General features: G+C 45.4%; 1 protein-coding gene across 4 annotated transcripts; it reads left to right on the top strand.

The window, feature by feature from the left end:
• Window positions 1–623: 623 nt before the first annotated feature.
• On the top strand, window positions 624–18,142 carry LOC140718792 (HEPACAM family member 2-like). Of its 4 annotated transcripts, XR_012096795.1 has the most exons (5): window positions 639–893; window positions 3,617–3,925; window positions 9,433–9,627; window positions 9,834–10,094; window positions 16,899–18,142. XR_012096795.1 is itself a non-coding variant. In XM_073032967.1 (4 exons), exons 1-4 carry the CDS (start codon window positions 645–647, stop codon window positions 16,991–16,993), a joined length of 684 nt encoding a protein of 227 aa, XP_072889068.1. In that variant the 5' UTR covers window positions 624–644; the 3' UTR covers window positions 16,994–18,140. The 4 variants fall into 4 exon arrangements, 3 of the variants coding, with proteins under 3 accessions (XP_072889068.1, XP_072889058.1, XP_072889075.1); XM_073032967.1 differs by lacking the exon at window positions 9,433–9,627 and having other exon boundaries at window positions 624–663; window positions 16,899–18,140; XM_073032957.1 differs by lacking the exon at window positions 9,433–9,627 and having other exon boundaries at window positions 16,899–18,140.

Genomic DNA, 18,142 nt, shown 5'->3' with positions numbered 1-18,142 from the left:
CTCACACCATGTGACAAGGTTTCCCACCGTAGCCCTGTACTCAGCCTCATCTCCCTTGCTGATGCATCCAACTATGGCAGAGTCATCAGAAAACTTCTGAAGATGGCAAGACTCTGTGTTGTAGTTGAAGTCTGAGGTGAAGAGAAAGGGAGACAAGACAGTCCCCCGTGGAGCCCCAGTGCTGCTGACCACTCTGTCTGACACACAGTGTTGCAAGCGCACGTACTGTGGTCTGCCAGTCAGGTGATCAATAATCCATGACACCAGGGAAGCATCCACCTGCATCACTGTCAGCTTCTCACCCAGCAGAGCAGGGCGGATGGTGTTGAACGCACTGGAGAAGTCAGAAAACATGACCCTCACAGTGCTCGCCGGCTTGTCCGGGTGGGCGATTTTAGATTTCCAAGTGTGTAAACCTTAATCTTAGGAACAGTCAGGTAGGCAGAAAACAAACTTGACTAGTCATGCATGCATCATCTGAAACACTTGTGTGGTGTTAACAGTTTAAAAAGTCAATCACAGACAAGTCCTCGAAGTTTCTGTTTGCTACAGTGGTTTCATCCTCGACAACCAATAGGAGTTCTCGCAAAAGTGAGAATTAAATTTCATCACTCACGTGGTTGGGTTTGGGTGTTCTTAGGCTGATGCAACTTTTTATTCGTGGTTAGTTTAGTTGTGGTTCATTTGTTAACAAGTTTAATTTGTTAATTTTAAAATGTTCGACTTCTTCACTCTACCGGTGCCCGGGACCGGACGGTTTCAGACTAGATTTCGGTCTCAAATGAACAGCTTGTCCCGCATCTGCAGATTTGCTCGCGTTTGTAAAGCCCCCTCGATGCCGTGGCTCGCTCTTCACCTGTCGCTGTGTGTGTGTGTTGCACTCCCTACTGGAGGTAGGAAAGCAGGAAGGGGGGCGCGGGGTGGTTGCGATGGGGAGCGTTAGGTCGGAGTGGGTGTGGGGTCCCCTGCGACCCACTGCAGCCGGGTGAATCACCTCTTGATCCCGACTCTGAGGCTTGTCGCTGACACCTCAATGGGGTTGATGCTTTATAGTGAAAGATGCAATGTACCCGGTGTCAAAACCGTCCTGCCGAAGAGGTCTCGCCCGCACTCTTTTCATACAAGCTGCCTGGCCTGCTGAGTTCCTCCAGCATTTTGTGTGAATGAACGAGCTTTGGGTGTTATACTAAACTGCTCCCCACAATTAGACCAAGTGCGATTGTGTTGTTTTCCGCCGTGCCCGATGTAAAGAGGCTGTGACTTTATACACTTAAAATCACGGATAAAGGTTGGGTTGACTCGTTCTCCGATCTTGGCAACCCGCTGAATTGAATGAATCGCCAAGATCCGAAAGCAACTCAGCCCACCCGCCTACCGCCCGAGCCACAGGTTTTCCCGGTTATTTCCATATGCGAAGATAGAAACAGTGCAAAGAACGTTTCGGTTCGTGGTCAGTACGTTACATAGTGTGAACATTTAGTGAGGCTAAATAAACGAAACATTGCGTAATTGAATCGCATGGCTAGTTTAGGTGATTTTCCCTTTAAATAGTCCCTTCGTTCGCCTCGCTCAAAACTTCGCCTTTTGTATTGGCTGCACCGAGTTCCGGAGCGACCTTCCCTTTCGGACATCTCGCCGTGCTGGGAGACCGAGTCTAAGGGAAGGCCAAAGGACATCTTTCACCAAATTTTTAAAAAACTGTGGGATGGTGGGGAGCGGAGGCGAGGTTACGGAGAGTACTAAGCTGCAGTTCGCCGGCTACGGGGTGAAATTTCAAGGCGCTTAGCGGAGCGGAGTATCGCATCGCCTGAATTGGTTAATTGAGAAGTCAGGGAGCTAAACGGGATGATCCCGGCCTGAAACGTTGACTGTTTATTCCCGATGCAAAGATGCCCCAGACACGTGGAGTTCTTCCCGTGTTCTAGGCTGGAGGTGGGGCAAAGATCGCGTGATGCCACACTGGCCAATTGAGACATCAGACACTGAAACGCTGGAGGAACTCTCTGAACCAAATTTTAAAGCGTAGAGTCAAACTGTGAACAATCTTTGATCGAGATGAGCAACTGCGGAGGTAAACATGCCTTGATGGGGGTTATGTGCAGTCATCTTTATTCCTTTCCATAGATGCTGCAGGTTTCGCAAATGAAACGAAGTTCAGCGTTTTATGTTTTAAAAAAACGCTATCCCTTTTATTAAACTCCAAAGCGAGCTTTAAAAGCCCTTTACGTAATTACGTCATCGCGTCAGACCGGCCTCAATGTAAAACCTCAACAATGTCGGTGGTTGTGAATTATGTACATTTCCGCTAATTACTTCACCTGTGATGTTGACTGATCTCCCGAGTTCCTCCAGCATTTTGTGTATTCCTAGTAGTCACAATGTAACTTTATTTATCGAGCACTTTTCATACAAATGATGCAGTTTAAAGTGCTTTACAGTGGGATAAAGTACAAATAAGAAAATACAATAAAAAATGAAACCGGAAAATAAAAGACAAAGATATTAGTTATAATGTTAGGTTAAATAAATCAGTTTTGACTTGGTGTTTAAATGTGTCGGCTAAGTCTGCATCCCTTAATTGTTTTAGGTATTGAATTCCACAGTTTAGGAGCTTAGTTCAAAAAAGTTGGCCTGCCTATTATCTTTTGAGGGAGATTATCTAAATTTACGAACATGGAGAGACACTACAACACACAATGACCTTCGAATCTACTTCATGAACAATCTGTCACCCATAACTCAGATAGGCACATGGATGAAAGAAAACTCATCTCTTAAATGTCCCTAGTGTATCAGCCTCTACACCACCCTCAGCGGTGCACTCCAGCAACTTAACACTCTTAATATTACCTCTGACATGTACTAAACTCATAAGAATTTTGTTGACCTCCAGGAGGACCACAATCTTGGATGTGGTTTGGAGGCTTGCGTACCTCAATGACCTGGAGAGCTATGTTGGCTGGAGTCAGGGTCTTGTGCTTTGACTCTTGGTAGGGTCACCAATGCCAAACAGGTCAAAGGACAGAGGCCAGGCTAGGAGTGGTTCTACTGGTCCTCCAGCTTCTGAGGTTCTGCTCAGGGCTAATGACTCTGACTGGTAAAACAAAATTGTTATGGAAACAGCAATGAAGAATCCTACATCTGATACGATGGTGTTCCTGGGTCATGGCTGACAGTGAAAGCTGAGCAAATGACAAGCTGAAGGAATCCTTGGACGCTGCCAGAGACAGAGGACCTTCATTGCTGCCCTAAACCTCGGTGGTGTAACGGGCAGTAACTAAGCAGCTGTACTTCAACCAACACATGGCAATAAACTAACTTTGGATTGCTGGACACTTGGCTCATGTGAAACCCCACACAGTGCCAATGAGCAGCTGGGGGTGAGGAAGCAGGTTCTATGTGTAAGAATTCTCTGCACTCTGCAATATTCTTTGGGTAAATGTCAGCTAGTGGGATGTGTGGCTCTGGGATTTAGTTTATCAGCAGGGATGATATAGGCCACAAATTCTACCTGTTTAGTGATGTCGGGTGCACCAGTAGCCTGTAGTTTTCTCATCTGCTTCACTTCCCTGTTAACAGTTTCAGTGATTTATTTTCTCTCTCTTGTCCTTACCAGCTGAACGGGAACGGATGAATGGAATGATTGGTTCATCAGTGTTACTGGATCCTAAAGTCAAAGCTGATCCCAGCAAGCAGGAAACAATTTGGACATTCATCACCAAGCACAGAAGCCCTCTCACAATTTTGCATCACATCCCAGATTACGTGAAGTGGGCAGAGCCCAGTGAGCAGTTCAGGTCACGTTTACAATTTATTCCATCCAATGGCTCTCTGATGATAAATGGATTAAAGGTCGAGGACCAAGGAGATTACAGCTTCATGGCAGCTGATCGTACACTAAAAATAATACAGCTGTTCCTCTTCTGTGAGTGTTTTCATTTGCTTGTAATGCTGTTTAAAAATGACACTGCAGGTTCTGTAGTTCATAAAAATCCAAACAAACCTGCAGGTGCTGGAAACCTGAAATAAACCAGATGTTGTGGGGGGAGGGGATGAAATACCTCAGGTCAGGCCACATCTGTGGGGAATGAAAGATTAAATGTTCAAAAGACAGGGCCTTATTGGCCCTGAATTTATTTTTAAAGTCTTGAGGATAGGGGAGTTAGGGGGTTTAGTTAGGTTTTAGGGACAGAATATGGGGGAATTTGAGCTCAGGCAGGAGCCTAAGACACCGCTCGTGCATTTGAAGGCCAGCAACAAGGAGGTGGGATATCCATGGTTGGGTGTAGGGCTGGTGAATAGTGGATGAGCTCCCCCCTTCCCCAGGTTAGCAAGTTGTTGGTGGGTTCCAGAGTTGGGGTTCTGTGTGGTCGAGATGAACGTGCTCTGATGACATTGCTAGTTTCCTGAATTGGCAAGGTCAGAGTTTGAGGCCCAGTGTTCAATGATCAAGGTATCCTGGGATTGATGCCGGGGATCAAGACCCAAGAGTTGAACTGGAATTCTGGGGAAGTCGAGGCCTACTGGCCGGAGCTGAGTCTGCTGGGTAAATCGAAGATTAGTATCTCCAAGTCCAGTGGAGGCCGATCCGGAGGGTAAAGGTCTGTATGAGCATGGTTGGGAGAGAGGACTGGGGATTGTTTTATTGCTTGTTCTATGCTGTTCTGACAAGCATTGTGGAAATGTTATGTTGATGCAGGAATGTGTGGCAATACTTACAGACTGCCTCCAGCACTCCCTCGTGTATTGGTAATACATGTGATGCATTTCACTCTGTTTGATGTAACTAAACTTGCTCCTCAAACTTTTCATGATTCAATACATTAGTTTGGGTGCCGGTGAAGATGGGGGAGGGCAATGGGCAGAATATTCTCTGATTGAGTGAAGTCATGTGGTCACTGGGATCAGATTAAGCTATCATACCAGTGCAGTTTGTTGCTTGTGTGGTTTGTGTGCCCAGCAGGTCAGACAATAGGCAGTGTGAAAGAGAGGAGTGTGGCAGGGGAAACAGCACTTGCATTAGAACAAAAATCATGTATTATCATAAAGGAGGAGAACTCAATATTGAGTTCTGCAGCCTGCAACATGCCCAGGTGGAGGATGTGGTGTTCCTCCAACTTGTGTTGTCCTAAATAATAGGGCTGGAGGTCAGTCAGGGAGATGAGAAGGGGCATAGTGATTTATAAGTGTCAGGGTCACTGCTATGGGCTGATTCATAAAACCATTACATAGCCTGTGCTTGCTTCCTCTGGCTTGGAGGAGACCAGGTTATGATCTCCGAATGCACTCCGGCAAATGGGAAGAAATGCAAGGTCAATGGCTGCTTCCGCTGAAGTTCTCTTGGTATCTGGGTGACGGGGAGGGGAGTGGGGAGTGAAAGGGGAGTGCTTGCAACACCATGACTCTGGGGCAGTGTTGGACAGGAATGAATGTGTGGTCAAGTGACCCATGGAGGAAGCGATTCCCTACAAAGTGCCAAGGGATTGGGATGGGTGGGGGGGGGGGGGGAGAAAGAAAAGGGATGTGTCCGGTGTAGAATCTTATTGGATCTGCTGGAAATAATGAAAAATGATCAGTTAACTGTAGGGGCTGGTGGGGAGAAAGTATCAGGATTCCAGATCTTTGCTCATCCCTCTTAACTAATCGTTTTTTATATAAAGATTAATTTGTCACATATACAACAAAGTGGATGGTGAAATGAATCATCTGTGTGAAATTAAATCAGCAAAGATTACGCCGGGCACCCACAAGTGTCGCCGCCCTGCTGGCCCACAACTCGCCCTGAACTGTATGTGTTTGGAGCGTGGGAGAAAACCGGAACTCCTGTACGAAACCCCGCCGTCATGGGGAGAACGTAGCAATGGCAATTAAACTAATCTTACAACGCTCACAATGTTCTGCCGATTGCAATACCATTGCGCCACTCTTCTACCTTAACTCCTACGTTTTGACCATCCAAGGATGAGATTGCTGTACTTGAGAATTCGTGGAATTCGTTAAGGAAATAAAAAGCAGGATAGACAAAGGATAATCCGTAGATGTTGTGTATTTGGATTTTCAGAAGGCTATTAGCAAACTGTAGAATTAGATTCGAAAGACCTCCGCCTAATCAGAAATCTGTACTGGGAACAAACTGCCGCTGTAAGAATAGATGGAGAAGTGAGTCAGTTTACGAAAACCAAGAGAGGCGTTAGACAAGGGTGTGTTTTCTCCCCTGATGTGTTTAATGTGTACAGTGAAAAAATATCACAAAAAAAAAGAGACATCTTGGGAATCAAAGTTGGCGGTGAAAACTTCAATAATTTCAGATATGCAGATGATACTGTTAATTGCAAGTATGGAGGAAGAACTACAAAACTTAATTGATATAATTGCTGAAGTGCAAAAATGCATCTATCTATCAATTGCAAAAAGACAGAATCTATGGTGATATCCAAAAAGAAGGAGAATCCTATCTGCAGGCTGAGAATAAATGGGGAAGGCATAAAATAAGTACAGAACTTTTGCTACTTAGGAAGCTGGGTGACATCAGATGGCTGGTGCAAAATGGACATCAGAAGAAGAATAGGGACGGCAAAAGACACCTGTACGAGAATGAAGAGAATACTGACCAACACTAAACTAGGCATGACGACCTGCCTCAGAGTACTGAAATGTTACGTTTATCCAGTTATGTTATATATATATATGGCTCAGAATGCTGGACAATACTTTATTGTCAGCAAACAATTGATACTAGAGCGTACAATCATCACAGCAATATTTGATTCTGCGCTTCGCACTCCCTGAAGTACAAATCGAAGTAAATATATTTAAAATTTAAATTACAAATCATAATTAGAAAATAGAAAAGGGAAAGTAAGGTAGTGCAAGTCAGGTCGGGATATTTGGAAGGTACAACCCAGATCCGGGTCAGGATCTGTTCAGCAGGCTTCGCATGAAGAGCATTTGATGGCTCTAGGCCTGTATTCACCAGAATTTGGAAGAATGAGGAGTGATCTCATTGGAACCCAGTGAATGGTGAAAAGGCGTTGAGAGAGTGTATGTGGGGAGGATGTTTCCTATGGTGGGAGAGTCTAAGACCAGAGGACACAGTGGTAAAATAGAGGGGTATCCTTTCAGATTGGAGGTGAGGAGAAATTTATTTGCCAGAGGGTGGAATACTTTGCCACAGGCAGCTGTGGAGGCCAAGTCTTTATGTATATTTAAAGCTGAGGTTGATAGATTTTTGATTGATCGGGTCTTGAAAGGATACGGGGAGGGGTGGGGGGAAGGCAGGAGATTGGCGCTAATTTGATGGCCTAATTCTGCTCCTCTATCTTGTGGTCTTGTAGTGGAACTTGCCTTTCATAGATCCAATGGGTGTCACATCTCCTCAAACATTATAGGTACCCACAGCTTATTATCAGTCTACGTGTTTCTCAAGCCATCAGCTTTGCGCTGTCAGTTCTGTTAGTTCACATTGCTATAGCAGGCTTAATTTAGTAGGTGGGTAGCAGGGCTCCTCCCCTCTGCTAGCCTGTAGGTCACCCTTGTGCAAGGTTTAGCACCTACTTGGCACCCTCACCCCAGATCAGGGTCATGTGAAGCCATGGGAGCAGGTGGTGGATGGTCGCTGGTGCACGTCACAAGTCCTGGTTCTACGACCACTGACACCAGGCAGACAATCTCCGAAGGGTATCGATACTGGCTGGGGTCACCCGTCTTGTAAAGACACTGCACAGAAGAAGACAATGACAAACCACTTACGTAGAAATTTACCAAGAATATTCAAGGCCGTAGAAATACCATAATCGCCCACATCATCCGACACGGCTCATAAAGACCAACTGAATCCAGTAGGATGCCCTGAGTACCTTTCAGAAACTCTAACAAAAATAGTTGACCAGCGCGCTTTGTAAAGATCTTAACGAGGGACCAAATGGTTGCTGAAATGTCCAAAAGGGAGAAAGATGAGGGAGAAAATTCCAGACTCCTGGGGAATAGTCAGGAATGGTAGAAGGTAGCATGTCAGGGTCGTACAAAAGGCCGGAGTGGAGGAAATCAGAGTTCTGGTCTGGAGGATGTTCCAGAGGAAAGGGTGGAGGGGGACATCCTGGAGAAATTTGAGATGGAGAATTGAGAATGTCGAAGCCATTGTTATGCTAGGGCCGGAGGCAGTGGAGTGTGGGCCAGTGGCTGCCGGGACTTTGCTTGTTCACTTGTGGCATCCTAGTCTTGGGTCAGGTAATTCTGATGAGGTTGAGGCCATTTTCATTTTCACAGCAAAAAAGAGGAAGGAAAGAGTTTGTCACAAACTTATAAATGGGCTTCAGTGACTTTTAGAACATTGCACTGCAGGATGGATATTGAAGCCTCCAATGTTGTAACCACTGTTATGTGCGATGAGCAAACCATGGGGAGATGGGGTCCAGAGTTGACCCCCCCGCGAACTATGCTGCTAACGAAAGAGAGAGATGAAGAAGGGGGGAGGCATCCTGCTGCAGATGGGAGAGAGATTTAAAGTTATGGCTGCATGGATGATTTAGTATTATGGCTTCTTCGCTAATTGTTGACTTTAGCGCCAAGGACATTTGGCCTGTTCGTGTGGATCCCTGCTGACACAGCAAGGAGGCGTCAGGTGATGGACTTGATGGATAGCTGGTACCCCGGCAGGGGAGATAAAAAGACGAGTCTGCTGAGACACCGGCAGACACGCCACTGGACACTGAAAGAGCATTGTGCACCCTCTCCCTCTCCCTCTCTCTCTCCCTCCCCCCTCCCTCTCCCTCTCCCTCTCTCTCATTATGACAAGCAACTACCTCAACCTGAACTGAACTCTGCATTATCTTAAGGCTATTCATTTACCCCTAGACTACGATAGAGCTTGGTTTTGATTCTTATTCCTACACTTCTGTATTTATCATTGCTAACCTTCTATATATGTATATTTGCATTTTTGATACTGTATTACTTAGTTTACTAATAAACACCTATAGTTACAGTACCACCAGCCTCCAACGTATCATTCCATTTCTGCTGTTTTGGTAACCCAGTCACGGGGTACATGACACCACCTTCAATAATAAGGTATCAACTAGGAACTGATGGAGTCCTTGGTAATAAGGTCAAACACCCACACTTGGTGGATTATAGCAGTCCAGACCTTAAAGAACTTGAGCACATTTCACAACCATTACTTACCTTTGGAGAGTGAAGGTCCTGTCATATTTCGTAGAGAAGAGCGAGGACAGTCCCCTGTTTTCCTGTCCCTGTTCTTCTCTCTGCCTTGAAACCACATTAACAGCGATCCAACAATTCCTCTTGATACATGGCTGAGGGCAAATCCCTGCAGTTGCCACACACCCCCGCCCCCACAGGTCTGACCATGAGCTCACTGGTGTGAACTTGTTGTGATGCACAGTTACTTCAATCTTATTTATTCATTTGCAGGATGTGGGTGTCACCAGCTAAGCCAGCATTTATTGTCCATCCCTAGTTGCCCATGAGAAGGTTATGATGAGCTGCTGCCTTGAACCACTGCAGTCCCTGAGGTGTAGGTGCACTCACAGTGCTGTTGGGGAGGGAATTCCACGATGTTGACCCAGCAACAATGAAGGAATGGCGATATATTTACAAGTCAAGATGGTGAGTGACTTGAAGGGGGATTTCCAAGTCGTGGTGTTCCCAGAAATCTGCTGTCCTCGTCCTCCTAGAAGATGGTGGTTGTGGGTCTGGAAGGTGCTGCCTTGTTGTTGCAGAGTGTTGATCTTTCCATTGCGTTTGGTGTGGTGCCGGGTGGTAAGCTTTCATTGGAATTGTTCACCATTCATTAACCACACTCTCCCCTTTAGGTCCTCTGTCAGAAGATCTGATCGTCATCAATACCATCTTCATCGGTTCCACCATCCAGCTCACGTGTAAGGTGGATGGGGATCCTCTTGAGTATCAGTGGTGGAAAAATGGAGTCCAAGTCTGCTGTAATGACCAGATGAGAGATGGCAACAGGACTCTCCTGATCCAGAATGATGCATGGCATGAGAGTGCTACGTACGTGTGTGTGGCACACAATCCAGTCAGCTCTGTCAGGAAGGATTACATCCTGACAAAACCTGGTAAGCTAGGTTTTCTGAGGGAACCTTTTCACCATCTTACGTTGGTGGGCTTTAGAAAACAATTGGTCAGCATTGCAGCCGAGATGGCCAAAGGAGAGCTGGAGTTCCTACAAGTGATGTGACATAGAAAGTTATGGGTCCGTCAGCTCTTTGAGTAATCAGCTACTTCACACATCTCTTCCCTTTTCCAATGGCCCAATCTATCTTTCCAGTGCCTATGGCAGCTAGGTGTGAGTGTGAAAAGAGCGGACTCTGGTAACGCCAGCCTCTCTCTGCAGCTCAGGCAGGAGGAGTGAGCACTGGGTCAGAGCCAAGTCTTTCAGGAGACTCGGGCAAGGCCGGTGATTTTGGGCTGTGCAGGTGTGGAAACTGGCATCAGAAGTCTGACCTCAGCTGCAAATAGAAATAGTCTCAAGCGGAGCGGCCATTGATTGAGGGTGCCAGTGGCTCTGGCTCAACAGAATCCTGCATGAGCAGGTAAATGTGCGTTTAAGAAGAGGCAAGCCTTTTTTGGTGTGGAGTAGTCAAGATGGAATGCTACTGTCAGATGTGGGAATTCGGGATACCTGACGGTTTCCCTGATGACTGCATCCACAGGAAGTGCGCACAATTTCAGCGCCTGACTGACCGGGTCAAAGAGATGGAGCTGAAGTTGGATGTGCTCTGGATCATTCGGGAGGCTGGAGATATTACAGACGGGATTCTAGAAGAGATGGTCACACCCGGAGTGAGGGCTTCGGACAGCAGCTGTGAGTGGTTCGAAGCCTCGACGGGGAAGGGTGAAGTCGGGCAGTGTGATAGATACAGGGGACTCGATAGTTGGGGGGGACAGAAGGAGATTCTGTTGCCGCAGAAGAGACACCAGGAATGTGTGTTGCCTCCTGGGTGCTAGTGTCCATGATGTATCAGAGCGGCTGCAGGACATTCTTAAGGGGGATGGGGGGCAGCCAGAGGTATATTGTCACCAATGACATAGGCTGAAAATGGGAAGATGTCCTATGCAGTGAGTATATTGAGTTAGGAAAGAGGCTGAAGAGAAGGACCTTCGAGGTTGTAATCTCCAGTTTACTCTCTGTGCCATGGGCTGGTGCAGAGGACAGAGATTCAAGTTCTTGGATCATCTGGGGAAGGGGTGACCTATACAAGAGGGATGAGTTGCCCCTGAACTGGAGGGAAACCAATATCCTGGCTGGGAGGTTTGCTGATTCTACTCTGGAGGGTTTAAACTAGTTTTGGAGCCCCAGATCAGTAAGGGAAGGATCGGATCAGCAGATAAATATCCAGAAAAGTATTGAAAAGCAAAATTGAAATAACAGGTATGATGGGCAGGATGGTTTGGTGTGTATATTTAAATCCTAGGAGTACTATGGGTAAAGATGAACTTGGAGCATGAATGGGACTATGATGTAGTCATTACCAAAACTTCTCTGGGAGGGGGACAGGAATGGGTGATTAATGTACCAGGTTTTCAAAATTTCAGAAAAGATAGAGAAGTGGAGTTGCACAAATCAGGGATTATCACAGATGCAGTCGAGGAGAGATGATGGAGGGGTCAGCTACTGAGTCCGTTGGGAATAGAAAGGGTGCAATCACTCTGATGGGATTGTATTACAGACCCCCTAACAGCTACCAGGACATTGAGGAACAGGTATGTAATCAGATTCAGGAAATATTTAAAAATGATGGGGTTGTTTTCATGGGGGATTTCAACTTCCCTAATATACTGTAAACTAGGACCTTGGTGTAAGAGGTTTAAGTATATCAGGACGGTTTCTTAAATCAGTATGTGGATGGTCCGAGAGGAGGGACTAATCCTCTCGCATTCTTCTAAATTCCAGTGAGTACAAGCCCAAAGCTGCCAAATGCTCTTTGTATGCTAACCCCTTCATTCCTGGAGTCATCCTCACAAACCTGCTCTGGACTCTCTTCAATTACAACACATCATCCTTTCTGAAATTTGGGGCCCTAAACTGTTGGCAATAGTCCAAGTGCAGTCTGACTAGTGTCTTATAAAGGCTCAGCCATTTGTTTCTTTCGTCTCTGACATCTTTTAACTTCAATATTCCATTCTTGATAGAGATCGACTCCTTCTTTGAGTGACTCACTGACCAACACTTCTCTTTCATCATGAAAATGATCTCGGAGGGCTTTCAAATCCAGGGCAGCCATCATGGAAGTTCATGCTAGGATCCTGCAGCCTCTTTTGAATATGGTCAATGCAAATGAGTACTTTGTTCCAAAATCAGAAAATCGTAACTCAGCATGCGGTTGTACAGCTGCCTTGCATCATTTCTTGTTTCACTGGTTTTGTTTTCATTGTCTATCTTGTCCAGGAGAACTTGAGGTATCTCCTCAACGTACTTGTTGATGGGCTTCACTGCTTCTGTCCCTGCACTCCACCTGGTTTCAGACTCTGACTTAACAACCACAGACAAGGGGTTTTTGAGTTTTTCCCAGCACTATGTTGAAGGAGAGAAAAACACAGGGAGAGCTTCAATGGTTCCAAAAATGCAACCATCATTGTATCCTGCTTAGCTGCATGTACAGCCATCAAGTTGAGTTGAGTGATTGTCACAATTCACAAACACTATCAGGTTGTTTTTTTTCATTTATTCTTTGATGAACACCACTTCTGTGTCCAGCCACCACAGCAGCATTGTCATAGCACTGTGACTGACAATCTTGTAGCTCCATTTCATTCTTCTCTAGCTGTTTCACGATGTCTTCAGCCAAGCTCTCAGCATCCTTCTGGCTTATCTGAATAAGACCAAGGAAGGACTCTCTAACACAGACTGTTTTCCTTTCAAAATCAACTTCCACATACCTCACTACTTCTGACATCTGCTCACAGTGTGCCTGATCAGGAGTCGAGTCGAACATGAGAGCATAGTACTTTACAAATGCTTCTCAGTAAACTCTGGTGAACTCTGGTCCTCTCAAAGCAAGGTTCTGAGTCACAAGGAATTTTATGCAGTGAAGGATTCTCATCAAGACATCACACCACGTGTCAATAACTCCTCTGTTTCCAGCTAAATTTCTTTCCACTGTGTGAAGCATTCCCAATGATTCTAGGCATTTTCATGAACACTAATCTTGCTTTCCACTGGTTGAATCCACTTTCTTGCTCCAATGAGGATTGATGGCCTGACCGGGAATAGAGAAGACAACAGATACAAAATGCAGATATTTTAGAAGGGGAATAGATCAGCCATGAGCGAGTCACTTCCTCACCATGACCGTTTCCCAATTTCTTCTTGAACCAAGTTTTGTTCATTGAGTGGTTATTTGTTGGTAGGAAAGGCCCCTCACTGTTCTGGAAATAGTTCAAACCCAGCTTTATTATTTCTGTTCTCAATGCTTCAGGCAGAATTGCTTTTCTAGTATCCTTGTCAAATTTCAGAAGTCCAATGTCATGCTGTTCAATCACCTCTGGTATGACAGTTCGAGGCTCTTTGACACCATCCAGTTCACTAGGTTCAGTGTTGTCAGGTTCAATCTTGTCAGGTAAAATCTCATCAATAAACTCAACATCACCACCACCACCATCAGCTTCCCCTCCTGTCATGTCCACGTTCTCCGTGGCAGCCTCACTCTTAATCTCGGCATACTCAGATTTATCTGACTTGACTTCCTCCTCGGCTTGTGATGCATTTGTACTCAATCCACCTTTGGATTCCAACAAACTTGTAGCAGGTGCAGGCAACTCCATGGAGCGTGTTGAACTACTTGTTCCGGGCTTTTCAAAGAAGGGCATGAAGAACTTGCTTAACTTCTTGGCTTCCTCCACCTCCAACTTTCATCTCTTCCATCCTTCAGTTCCACTTTCTTTCTTCGTGAAGAAACGTTTCATGGTCTTCTTACACAATGCTCTGAAATAAAGCCATCCTAGTGCTTCTCACCCATGATAATCAAAGACAGATCATACATCTGAAGAAAATTCTTTTTTTCACTATCCGAGGATGGCTTGTCTGATTTTAAGAGAAACTGCTCAGTTGCGACCCCCCCCCCCCTTTCAAGTGGCACTCAGGGCATGATACCTGCCATACCGTAGATATGCCACTGCATGTGGCACCTTATCAAACACTTTCTGAACATCCATGTAAATGACATTCACTGCCTCTCCTTTGTCACACCCTGCTTGTTACTTCCTTGAAGAACTCTAACAGATTTGTCAAACAAGATTTCCCTTTACAGAAACCATGTTGACTTTGACTTATTTTATCATTAGTCTCCAAATACTTCAAAACCTCATCCTTAATAATAGACTCCCAACACTTTCCCAACCACTGAGGTTAGGCAAACTGGCTTATAATTTCCTTTCTTTTGCTGTCCGCTCTTAAAGAGTGGAGTGACACTTGCAATCTTCCAATCCTCTGGAACCATGAGAATCAAGTGATCCTGGAAAGATCATGACCAATTTAGAAACATAGAAAACCCACAGCACAATACAGGCCCTTCGGCCCACAAAGCTGTGCCGAACATGTCCTTACCTTAGAACTGCCTAGGCTTACCCATAGCCCTCCATTTCTCTGAGCTCCATGTACCTATCCAGGAGTCTCTTAAAAGACCCTGTTGCTACTGCTGCCACTAGCAGCCCATTCCATACACTCACCTCTGCATTTTTTTTTAAAAAAAGAAAAAAAAAACAACTTACCCCTGACATCTCCTCTGTACCTACTTCCAAGCACCTTAAAACTATGCCCTCTCATGCTAGCCACTTCAGCCCTGGGAAAAAAGCCTCTGACTATCCACACGATCAATGCCTCATCTTGTACACAAGATAATTGCATCATCTTCTGTAGTCCTTAACTTTCTTTGTCAGCCACGGTTGAACTGCAAAGTTTCCGTATGAGATCCCCCATCAAATCTGTGCCAGATCACAGGACAACCCCACATCCCTGCTAATTTCCCCTCTAATCTATTCTTTCACCTTTTTCCATCCACCCTAGAAGTAATTTACAGTCATCAGTTTGAATTCAACCTATGGAATATTGGAGGAAACTGCGTTACTGGGGAAAACCTACACAGTCCCAGGAAGAGAAGTAGCTTAGAAGACAGAAGGTAGTGATGGAAGGAACTTGTTTGAGCTGGAGGTCTGTAATTAGTGGAATTCCACAGGGATCTGTGCTGGGAACTCTGCTGTTTGTAATGTGTATAAATGACCTGGATGAAAATGTAGATGGATGGTTTAGTTAATTTGTGGATGATACCAAAACTGGAGTTGTGGACAGTGTAGAAGACTGGCAAAGAATACAGCACAGCTGAGATCAGTCGCAGAGGTGGGCTGAGAAATGGCAGATGGAGTTTAACCCAGATAAATGTGAGGTGTTACAGCTCGGTACCAGAAAGCTGCCTGGTTGAGAGAGCATGTGCTATCACGAGAGGCTGAGTAAACCTGGGTTGCTTTCTCTGGAGGCTGAGGGTAGGTCTGGAGGTTTACGAGATTCTGAGAGGGATAGATAGAGTAGACAGGGATTATCTCTTTCCCTGGGCTGAAATGTCTAATACCACGGCATGCATTGAATGTGGGGCGGGGGGGGGGATAGGTTCAAGGGGATGTGCGAGGTAAGTTGTATTTTAAAGTCAGAGTCTTGGATGCCTGATATGGTGAGGGAGGCAAATACATTAGAGGCCTTTAGGAGAGGTTTGGATAAGCACGTGGGTATAAGGAGGATGTGGGGGGGGGGTTGTCGAATTGGTGTTTGGATTTGTTTTTGCTGGTTCGGCACAACTCTTCTATCTATGGAGATACTTCTGCAGCTTCCTGGTGAGCACTACGTTAAATCAGTCTCCACTGTAACTCAAAGCAATCCAAACCCAAAAACTCCTTACAAACCGAGATTGGTTATTACACGTCTCAGTCATCAACATAGAATGATCAGAATCAGATTTATTATCTTTGTTTATCACGAAATTCATTGCTTTGTGGTGGCAATACAAGACATAATTTAAAAAAATAAGTTACAGAAAGAATTTATTAAAAATAGTGGAAAAGGAGATCAAAGTAGTGAGGTAGTGTAAATCGGTTATTGGACCATTTGGAAGCCTGATGTTGGAAGGGAAGAAGCTGTTCTTAAAATGTTGATTGTGTCTTCAGACTCCAAAACCACCTGGCAGAGGTGAGAAGAGGACACGTCCCGGGGGATAGCATCCTTAATGACTGGTGCCACTTTCCTGAGGCACCGCCTCTTGACTGGTGGGGGGGTTCATGCCCATGATGGAGCTGGTTGAGTCTGCAAGCCTGTAAGTTTTTTTCCAGTCCTGTGCATCCAGTCAAATGCTCTCCACAGTACATCTGTAACATACCATGTCTTTGTAAATGGATCAACCTGTTGGGCCCAGGATGGATGGATGGATGGATGGATAGATAGATAGATAGATAGATACTTTATTCATCCCCATGGGATGGGAGTTGTTGACACCCCCACTGGCAGTCGGGCAGGGGTGGCTCTATCCCCTGCAGTCCTGTGGATCAAGGTGTGTTGCTTCTGATCCCGTGCTGTGATCACACTGAGACAGGGAGGTGCGGCAGTACAGGGTGTCTGCAGCTTCTAATGATGGGCTGGGTGTTCCGATGTTGATGACAGTGCACCAGGCTGCAACTGTTGAAACTAAATCCTTTGAAAACTTGGACTGTGGGTTTAGAAAGTTGTTGTAGCAACCGCACCCTCTGCTGTGACTGTCCTTCACTGCAAATTGTGATGCAGCTGTGCAACGTTCCACTGGACGTGTCCCCATCAGATGTGTGTCAATGTGCGAACTCGGTGTCAGCTTACTGAGCTCTTTCACTTTCTACACTTTCAGATGCGGGATTTGGCAGCAGCCTTGTAATCTTGAACAAACATTTCACAGTGATCGGATGTGGACTAGTCTGGTATCTGATGTCCTCTGGAATGTAGGAGTAACTAACAAGATTACCCAGAATTCCATCACTTTCCAGGGAATTTGTTTACAGTGAAGACTTCCCACCCTGTGACTCACTGATACTTCAATTACTGGAAGTGTAGGGAAAACTCCAACACATACCCTCTGTTCCTGACTGGATTCTGCCAATTCTGAACTGCTTTAACCCGGATTTTATCAGGTTATGCCATGAGCTCTCAAATGTGGAAGTCCAGAACTTTATCTTGTGCCTGCTGCCACATTCCTTGTGGACTGACCGTATAGGAGCAGTATTGGGCCATTCAGCCCATTGAGTCTGCTCTGCCATTCCATCATGGCTGATGTATTATCCTCCCTCAACCCCAATCCCTGCCTTTTCCTGTGACCTTTGACACCCTTACAAATCAGGAAACTATCAAACTCTGCTTTAAATACACCCAACGACTTGGCCTCCACAGTCATCTGAGGCAATCAGTTCCCTAGATTCCTCACCCTCTGGCTAAGGAAACCCCTCCTCATCTCTGCTGTAACTGAACGCCCCCCTATTCTGAGTTTGTGCCCTCTAGCCTTACACTTGCCCACTATAGGAAACCTTCTAGTACCTTAGTCTCACCCAGGATTGACCCAACCAGTTAACCAGAGAGATCATCAGCACTTGGAACAGTACAAAGTCAGATGGACCATTCGGCCTGCAATATTGTGTTGATTTTGATGCCAGTTTGTACTAAATGTTCCCTGTGCAGCATCCGTATCCCTCCATTCTCCATGTTTCCCTCCATTCTCCATGTGTTTATCTCAAAGCTCCCTCAACTCCACTGAACTGCCTGCTTCCACTACTGTCCCTGGTTACCCATTCCAGGTACCTACCAGCTCCCGTGCAAAACTTGGTTATAACTCGAGTGTGAGGAAAAAGATGCACTGAAATAGGATAAAAGAAGACAGCAGAGTAGATTGTAATTGTTCAGAGGCTGGGGGTGAGGAACAAATAGTCAGAATATCTGGGATTTTAAATGATTATTTTATACATTCTATGCAAAAATAATAGAACTAACAGGCGCAGATACACTAAGTGAGAAGGTATGTGTTGGTGTTGATTTTGGGTAAGTAAAGTGTAAAGTGTAAATATTAAATTAAGTGTAAATTGTAAATAAAGTGTAAATAGTAAA

This window comes from Hemitrygon akajei, chromosome 2 (assembly GCF_048418815.1).
Source record: "Hemitrygon akajei chromosome 2, sHemAka1.3, whole genome shotgun sequence".
Lineage (NCBI taxonomy): Eukaryota > Metazoa > Chordata > Chondrichthyes > Myliobatiformes > Dasyatidae > Hemitrygon > Hemitrygon akajei.
This window is presented reverse-complemented; position numbering and strand designations above follow the sequence as displayed.